Raw genomic sequence first — 9,434 nt, 5'->3', positions numbered from 1 at the left:
GCTGGATACTGATGCATGCATTAGAACTGGTGTAAGTGGCTCTAATTGGTTGTTTTTTTCCAGCTTTTTGGTGATTGGAAGGCACTGGCTATTTTATCCATGACTTTAATTTAAGTTTACTTAGTGTGTTTAGATATGATTTGCCAATTTGTTTTCAATATCTAATATGAAAAAGGCAAAAGTAGAGGATTTTGCCATTTAGACCATTTAGAATATTATATGTTGTGAAGTTTTGGCTGTATAAATAATTGTTTTTAAAATCAAGTTATTGTCAAGCTGCATAGGAACAGAAAAGTTCAATCCACCCAATTTTGACTTGCAAGTCAAAGTTATTGCACATATTCTGTGAATGTTGGTATTTTTCATGCAGATGGGTTGAATTGATATTGTTTTGGGAACACACTTCATTTAGGCAGCTCTTTGTAATCGCGTTTAAAGGCATAAGTGTTTGTCAGTACAGCTCCGCTTGAAATGCTGAGCGAGCAGCTTTGGCCTGTAGGTGGCAGCACTGGACTGACAGTAGACAGCTGTCATTGAGTGTCTTGGTTGAGGGTTTAAACTGCTGACCTGCAGTTTCAGGTCAGCAGTCTTAAGTGGAACAGGACTTTTCCACCGAGAACAGTTCAACATGTCACAGTAGTAAAAATTTATGAAATTACTTTGAATAGAGCAAAGCCAGCGTTAATTTGATCAGGAACAGCAGACCTATTTGTCTGATGAGCTGTCTTTTCTGAAGATTAAGTATTTGTATTTCTACAATTGAAAATGTGGCACAGTCAAAATTCAATTCTTTGCTGAGAACCACTAAAGATGTGCATCTTGGCAGCAGCTGAAACCTGCTAAAAGGTCTTGCTGATGCAACGGTGGCTGTTAATAGCCCTCCTGTTGCCACAGCACATCATCTAATTGACTACGCAGCAGTTGGTGGAGAAAAAGACCTTGGAGCAGCACACCTAATTACACTGTGTGTGACAGCTATCCATTGCAAACCTCCCTGGGTCCAGGAAGTATCCCAGCAAAGCCCCCAGGGACACCCCCCCCCCCTGCTGTGTTTGCCGGGCCCTGGCCTGAGTCCAGCCACACTCTCCCTCTCATTAACTAATTATCAAAACAAGTGTCGGGCAGGTCACTTCAACTGTCTCTCAGCACCTCCCGAGCATTCAGAGGCCCTGGCAGGTGGAAACTCAGTTAGCACCGGCTCACCCTCAGCCCTTTGTGTTGACATGCAGTAGCTGCAGCTATGTGAAAACAGTGGCTTGTAGAATGCAAGACAAGATGGCAGATTCAAAGAAGACTGACCTGAACAGGTTGACTTTACACCAAAAGAGTATTTATTCCTGGTTTTTCACTCATCCTCAGATCTGCAGATGGTGTTGTACAGTTTGCACAAGTCATTTTTCAGAACATATAACACACCTGAATAACATTAACAGTAAAATATGTGTTCCATGTTGAGAAATATTCCGCAGGCAACTCATAAATAAGATATAAAAAATATTCTTTCAGCTGATGATTACTGAATCTTGCAAGGCGTTCGCAGTTCCGTGAAAAGAGGTTGATCCCGGTCAATGGAAATTATTGTGCCTTAACAAGGACAGCAAACTCTGTGAAAGAAGAATAAAATTGCCATTAGAAGAGAACAAAATGTATTCAGATTTTTGCAGTATGTCATGAAGGTGGTGTGATGGAGTCTGATTGGATCAAGTCCCTGACCAAAGGTTTGTGTGTGTGCAGATATGGAGAGTATGTGAGTTGATGTTAAGAATGAGGCTGCAGGCGTCAGGCGTATATATGTCATGTCTTTGTAGGAATGTGTACGATGCTCCGCAAGGAACTCTTACCATCGACTCCGATCTTGCCATCAGCATCACTGTCACCAGCGGCAAGGAATTCCTTGGTCTCCTTGTCGGTGAGTGCTCTGGCACTTGCGGAGAAGTTCTGCAGGAACAGCCTGACAAGTGGACAGAGAAGAAGTTAAAATTGAAGCACATGTCAGTCTGTATTGATTGATTCTGATTGATATTGATAACAACTAAAATATAATGTTTCTAAAAGCCTGTCCACTTGGTTTTAAATGTGGGCTTTAATTTGGTATTTAAAGTTTCTTTCGTGCTGTCAATGTTTTATTGGGCCCTAAAATTATAGCTAAGCTAACATAAGTATTGGGAAAAGAAACCGTCCCCCCCACTTGTTTTTCCTATTGATTTAGACCAAACAATACAGTAATACTATATCTGCTGCATATTTTTGGGCCAATGAGTCTTGAGTGTCAGCTGTAAGTGGCAAGTGCTGGAATGTCTTACTTCAGCTCTTCCTCCTCAATGTAGCCACTGGCATCCTGGTCAACGATGCCGAAGGCAACCTTGATCTCATCAGCGCTCTTGCTGGCCAGGCCACAGGCGGCGAAGAACTTCTTGTAATTGAAGGAATCAGCAGCTGGAACACACATTTTAACACCCTTAGCACTCAACAGGCTGCAGGAGCACGACACAGGCATTCAGTGTTGATGTAATGTGATTACTGTGTAAAGTTGTTAAGTGAAAATTCAAAATGAACTAATGTGACCGGTTCAATTGACTGAATACGAAGGTAGTGAGGCTCACCTGCGCAGCCGTCCAGGGCGGCTTTCACCTTTCCAGCATCGAGGTTAGCGGCGAGGGCCATTTTCTATTCTGATTCTGAGAGAGGAGAGAAGAAGACAGGATTAGTGTGAGCATCCCAAATCCTGCACAGTGCTCATATTTTTGTGTTAGAAATATCCTGCAAAGCTGAAATACGGATTGTTGTGCATCAGGGAGATTCACATAGGCCTATACTCGAATGGCCTGGGATACCTGGAGGTATTCAGAGTTTAACCATAAAACAGTTAAAAGCTTCAAGGCTGAGGGCTAAAATCATGCATCAGCTGCCAGAGAGTAACCCCCCCCCCCCCCCCCCCCCCCCCCCCCCAACAAAAACTGTGTAAGGCTTTTTCTGCAATAAAGCTTCACAAGAAAATAAAGGTTCAGCCAATTTCACCATTGGAAAGCATCATTTCCAAAGCCCTATATTTAATTGCTTGAATTGCTTTAATGAGCAGTGTTTGCCACGCTGCAGCAGCTCCTCTCCTGCAGCTACTCTTCCCTCCGGATGTCTGATCACAGCAGCACAGCTCTCACTCTGTTTATCCCAACGCGTTAAGCTGCTATGGCACTAAATAGACGATGCTCCCACAGGCCAAACTACGGTAATACGAATCACACAGCCGGGGAAACGCGATGATAATTTATCCGGTTAAGAGAAGTAAAGTAAAACTGCGCATTTATCCTCCACAAGATCCTTTCAAATCAAATGGCCGCAGTTGGCCTCCGTTTTTCGGCACCGATTGGATCGTCCTGTGGTCCGAGTGGAGCTTCACTATGCTGGTTCCATCTCTCTCCACAGTTTATAGTCCATGGGGGGGAGCTCCTGGTCTGAATCCCTGTCCTCCCAGTGCAATCTGCCAGAGAAGACTGTGAAGCGTCTGCGGGGGACGGACAACTTCCCACTCACCTTTGAGCTGCGTTGAGGCGAGTGAAAACCAAGAGTGACTCGAGTGAATGCCCCAAGACTCCGATCCCTCTCTCTTATATATCCACGAGCAACACCATTTACAGAGCTTTGCGTCTCAGTATCAGGTACCAAGATGCATGGGTTTCGAAAAAATGTGTCTACTAGTCTGGTCCTATTTTTAGGCGAACAAATGAGGATGCTGCCATGTGCGCGGAGGCCTATAGCTATAGACGTGTGGAAACCCGAGCAGGCCCCGCTGCGCGCTCATTCCACGGGATACGTTGCACTCCTGTGATTTATTTATTTGTTGGGGATAGTTTTTTAAGGCTGCCAGTTTCATCTGAGTGAAGGCTATTAATGAAGGGAATGGGAAATGGGTGAGAGTGCGGGCCACGTTTCACAACATCTATTTTTGATTCCATGCCAGTTGCTGTTCACAGGAAATCATTAATTCACCGGGTTAAATGTCCAGCATTTATATCAGTGTAGATATATGTGATCTGCTTATATACTCCTATGCAAACACTTTTACTTTAGATACTCTTTGTGCTATTACTATGATATTAAGCTATATGTCAGTATAGGGACAGTTGATTTCCTGTCTTTCCATACATCTGTCCACATTTAATATATATAATTCACTAAATGCACATATATAATATTTGATCTTTAATAATCATCATCAGCTTCATTTGATCGTCCTCTCTGTGGTGTGTGTGTGTGTGTGTGTGTGTGTAATTTCTGCTCATGAGGGGTAATGCAGTTAATCGTCTGCTTATTTCTCACATAGTTTTCTTTCTTTTTTTAATGAGTTGATTATAAACTAACGGAGTCAGGCTTTCTATTCTTGAATCTGAGGGATGGGAGTTGCAACCCCGCCCTGAGACGGTCTCAGCTGGTGGATATGTGTGCAGCCCTGTGTCATTAGTTTTCTATACATCACATTTCCATATGGTTCACCTGAACTGCGCAGGCAGCGGGTGGAGCTGGGGAGGGGAGACACGAACTCAGCACCCTGCAGGGGACTGAGACTTCGGGGCCTACACCGCCGCAGATCCCTGTCCTTAATAGGCAATGCACCAACCATGCATTAGACCATTTCCTGTGCATGCGCGAACACGTGGACAAGTTAGCAATATGTCGACAACTCATTTTGCCCCGACGCCCTAAACACATCTCATTTCCACACGTTAATAACTGAACCCAGGATGGCAGCGTCCCCCCTCAGTGACTGATGGATTGGTTTGTGTGGCCTATATGACCTCTTTATGAATTACGCACCGTGATAATGTTTCAAATTAAGTTCCTTTAAATCTTAATCCCAGAGACACGTCACACACGCGTCTGCTCTGGGAATGAAAAGTATTTCCCATAATTACTGGGGAATGTCTCTGCTCGGTCTGCAGGAATTCGGAATCCGTCCAGCAGAAGGCAGTACTGGCCCTAACGACGCGAAAGTGAGGAATTTCTTGGACCAACAAATGCGCACTAACATGTGAAGTAGGTTCCTATCAATCTAAAATGCAAAATTCTGCCTATTTAAAAGAAGATTTTGTTAAAAATCTGTAAAATCTGGGTTTTGAATTGTCCCCATTGCAACAGTTTTTTTGGGATACAATCTCTGCAGCTCTGTTTCCCCACATCAGTCTGTCCAGTCATCTTCCTCCAGATCCTTTCCATGTGTTGAGTATAGCTGAGCGATTTCATGCACAGGCATGAACTGTACACTCTTACTTACATGTTCCTTAATATCTCCTATTTTACACTTTGCTTTTTATTAATAAATTGAGCAACTGTAATCAACAGATGTCACTTTATTGAAGAACATCAAGAACCAGCTCTCTTATCGATGAGTGGTGAAATAGTTCTAATGAATGATCATGATCTAGTCTTGTCAGCCATTTCTTAACATCATAAATGTGCAGTAAATGATGAAGCTCAGACTTTATACTCAGGATTAAGTGAAACTGAAAGCCTGTATATCTTGTTTGTTACTAGTGATTACAATCCCACCATAGAGTCTCATCTTATCATCAAATAAGGAATGAAATGAGACCCTTTATACGTTCTGTATAAAAATGACCAGAAGACAAGGATTTCACATCTAATAAATACATTTATTAATCCATTCCAGGTACCTGATTCACCAAACACACACACAATTAATATCCAGCTTTCGCCGTCTGTCCACCAAACATCTTATACACACACATCAACGAGGAGAGCAGCAGGCAGGGACAGAATATCTGAGGTTCTTCGCCACAAACCATCTGGAAAGTCAGGATTTTCCATTTAAAAAAAAAAAAATCCATTGTTGAAAACAGGGAAAGTCCTCAGTTGTCACGTGTGTTCATTCTCTTTACTTCAGGAGGTCACAGAACTCTGAGGAGATCAAAAGAAAGAGTGAATTTGTTTTCTGCAGGTAACAATTCATCGTTATGCAGCATCATGACTCAACAAACCCATAATATCTGCTTGTTTGTTTGAGGGCGCAGTTCTATAGTTTGTTCATATGGGCTTTATCAACTGCAACTTCAGCACTAAGTGGTGGACAGCTCCCCTGTGCAGTGTGTACTGCATCTTTTCTCATGTGTCACGAGCACCCACCTTCCATCCCAATCTTGCCATCGTCGTCCTTATCTCCTGCAGCCATGAGGGTCTTTGTCTCCGCCACAGACAGCTCCCTTGCCCCCGGAGAGAAATTCTGAAGGAACAGTCTGATGGTTGGGGGAAAAAAAGAAAATCAGCAATAAGTTTAGACTTAAATCAACTTGGACCTTATCTTTTCTGAGGGTGTTGCTCATCTTCCCTTTCAGGCCTTTCTGAGATGTTGCAATCACCCTTTCTATCACTCACCAGTCCTCCCCCATGGATTACTCAGTTCATTCATAGTCAAACACACACACACACACACACACACACACACACACACACACACACACACACACACACACACACACACACACACACACACACACACACACACACACATCCATCCTTACTTGAGCTCCTCTTCCTCAATGTATCCGCTCATGTCTTGGTCCAGGACCGTAAACACTTTCTTTCCATCTGCCTCAGATGAGCCGGCGAGTCCCACTTGTGCAAAGAACGACTTGAAGTTGAACGTGCCTGGAGCTACATGGGGAAATAGAGAGAGAGAGTGGGGGAGAGAAAGAGAGAAAGGGAATGGGCGAGACAGACGAGGGAGTGAGAGGTCAATCGCAGAATGACAAGAAAGCAAGAATGGCGAGGGGCTGAATAGAGATGTCGCATTCACTCTTTCGCTCAGATGACTTTCATTCTTCTTCCAATGACATTTACCAATATAGACCCCGCAGCGCATCACTGTCTTATACCATTACAGGCGTTGTCATTATGCCATTGAAACAGTCAAAGCACACTGAATATCGCCCGTGGCTCTAATTCAAACCTAAATGTTAAAAGCCCTTTGCTTATAGAGCTGTTCAGAGTGGAAACTCTGATCTAGAATAAGTTACCTTCAAGTAACTGAAAATTCATTGCTGAAGAAGACATGCACCCATCACATGAGATATTAAAAGACTTACACTCTGATTTGATAAAAAATTGAAATAAGGGTGGGTTGTCTTAAAAAAAGTTGTCCCCACTTTCATTAGACATTTTAGTTTTCCACCCCTTTTTATCATTAATTATAGAAATACTACCTCCTTATATTGATACTTGCAAAAAGTACAGAAAACAAAATACACCTGAAAAAGTTGAAATGTTACTTTGCCTAAAACATTGCGGGGTATTCTTGAATAAAGGGCATGTAAGCACTGACATTTGATTTCCATTGGAGCGGTTGAGCGATATCTGCCCTGTCATGCAGATATAATTGCTTGAGATAAATAATTAAGTGGTTTGGGATGTGAGGGCAATATATGTTCTTCCCTGAGTGAACACTCAACATAAACACTTTGGTATCTGGGTGGTAACTCTCCTCCTGCCGCATGGCTGCCAGGTTACCTGCAGGCTCCCTGTGAACAACACATCATACAGCCATCCCCTGTGGGAGTGGGTTTAACGCTGCCTGTGTCTCTCACTACAACATGTGAGAGGATGTGCAGTAAATTCACTTATCGCATGGGATGTGTTCTTGTGTTAATAATCAGGTGTGTGTAAAGTGTGTGTCCCCCTGCGTGTGAGTGTGAGCTGCATGTCTGACTCACCTTGACAAGCCTGGACCGCAGCCCTGATGTCCTCCTCGCTCAGCATCCCTGCAAATGCCATGGTCCTCTGTGACTGCCTGAGGGATATGCACACACACACACACACACACACACACGTGGAGGAAATGCAAAGTGATGGTAAATGAAACTGGCACAGGTGTTTCCTGCTGTCAGGTAACAGTCTGAAGACAGTCGAAAACTTATGGATGGATTAAGCCTTATCATTCCTCTGTGCATAGTCTATCAGCACTGTCTGACACTACGGAGCTGAGTTGTACCTTTAATCAATTGTGCTGCACCACATTCACAATAGGGTGCAGCCACACTAACCGAAGATGTAAGTGTGGACTCTTCTCAGTTGGAGCAATGAAGTTATTGTGACATTGTTTAAAGCATAGGGAAATTGACTTATGGTTAGAACTTGCTTAAGTCACTTAAAGAAGCAAATAAAAAGAGGGATGCACGTCTTATTCTCCCCCTTACGCCCCCCCCCCCTCCCCCTCCTGTGTATTTCCTCCTCCTGCATTGAAAAATAATTGAGATGCTCCAATAGATACACGCAGGACTCCCAGCCATCATCACACAAAAAGTGGCAGCGCACATGAATTTGCAGAAAAACTTGGTACTCACTGTGTTTTTGGATGAGGTTTCCAAGGTCTGAGTCTATGATCTCTGCCTCTTTTGCTTTGCGCCTCTGAGCCACCTCTTGCAGCTTCGTGATCCAGAGAACAAGAAGCAACCTGACGCATCTGTCCTCAAACCCAGGGAGATTCCCCCCACGCAACACAGGATGCCTCCTCCTCCTCCTCCGCCTCCTCCTCCTCCTCCTCCTTCTTCATCAGTTAATCAGAGCAGATAATTTTCTTACTCATACTGTTGTTCAAACTCGCAGGCATAAAAAGAATCATAATAGAAATTAAAACTGATAATCAATAATAAATACAATTTTTTCTGTGGAAATTTTGATTGTGATATTTATCCTTCCATTTATGTTTTAGTGCTGCAACAGCAACCAACACCAAAAAACAATACAGTAAAGAAACTGTGCAGACACATGAATATGCAACTATATATGATATGATATGATATGATATGATATGATATGATATGATATCATTATTATAAGTCTTGCAACGTATTAACAAACATAGCCTTGCATTTATTGAATATGTTTGTTATATGTTATGGACTGCACTTTAACTCTCTTACCTGTGCAATATTCACTGTGCTATATTCATTCTGTCTGTGCAATACAATGGTTCATGTGCAATCCATTCGCTGTACATATTCTCTCACTGCACATTTTTTTCCCTGTTTTTATTTTAACTATTTTATAGTTTTTATTCCATTCATATATTTTTTAATATCCCTTACACTTAAGTATCATTATCATAACACTTAAGTTATGCATGCTACTTATTACTAACTGATGCTTATTTTGACTTTTGCTGCTGTAATATTGTAAATGTCCCCATTGTGGGACTAATAAAGGATTATCTTATCTTATCTTATCTTATCTTATCTTATCTTATCTTATCTTATCTTGTCTTATCTTGTGTTATCTCATTTCTTTATGTCACCTCATAAAAAAGCAGGTGCCTTGAAAGGGACTACAAACGCCATAATGTCATATTTTCAGCTATTATAATAAAATGTTTTATATTGTTATCGTTTTGCTGTGATTGGAAATAAGTCTAACATCCAAGATGCAGT

At 42.3% G+C, this 9,434-nt stretch overlaps 2 protein-coding genes across 2 annotated transcripts; both read right to left on the bottom strand.

Moving 5' to 3' along the window:
- Window positions 1–1,309: 1,309 nt before the first annotated feature.
- Window positions 1,310–3,689, bottom strand: LOC117766973 (parvalbumin beta-like). The gene is made up of 5 exons (XM_034594448.1): window positions 3,532–3,689; window positions 2,604–2,678; window positions 2,304–2,436; window positions 1,842–1,951; window positions 1,310–1,604 (listed from the first exon to the last, which is right to left on the bottom strand). Exons 2-5 carry the CDS (start codon window positions 2,662–2,664, stop codon window positions 1,576–1,578), a joined length of 333 nt encoding a protein of 110 aa, XP_034450339.1. The 5' UTR covers window positions 2,665–2,678; window positions 3,532–3,689; the 3' UTR covers window positions 1,310–1,575.
- Window positions 3,690–5,627: 1,938 nt separating this feature from the next.
- Window positions 5,628–8,609, bottom strand: pvalb5 (parvalbumin 5). The gene is made up of 6 exons (XM_034594447.1): window positions 8,352–8,609; window positions 7,722–7,798; window positions 6,534–6,666; window positions 6,139–6,248; window positions 5,856–5,913; window positions 5,628–5,825 (listed from the first exon to the last, which is right to left on the bottom strand). Exons 1-5 carry the CDS (start codon window positions 8,468–8,470, stop codon window positions 5,891–5,893), a joined length of 462 nt encoding a protein of 153 aa, XP_034450338.1. The 5' UTR covers window positions 8,471–8,609; the 3' UTR covers window positions 5,628–5,825; window positions 5,856–5,890.
- Between the last annotated feature and the right edge of the window lie 825 nt (window positions 8,610–9,434).

The sequence above is a fragment of the Hippoglossus hippoglossus genome, chromosome 8 (assembly GCF_009819705.1).
Source record: "Hippoglossus hippoglossus isolate fHipHip1 chromosome 8, fHipHip1.pri, whole genome shotgun sequence".
NCBI classification, from domain to species: domain Eukaryota; kingdom Metazoa; phylum Chordata; class Actinopteri; order Pleuronectiformes; family Pleuronectidae; genus Hippoglossus; species Hippoglossus hippoglossus.
This window is presented reverse-complemented; position numbering and strand designations above follow the sequence as displayed.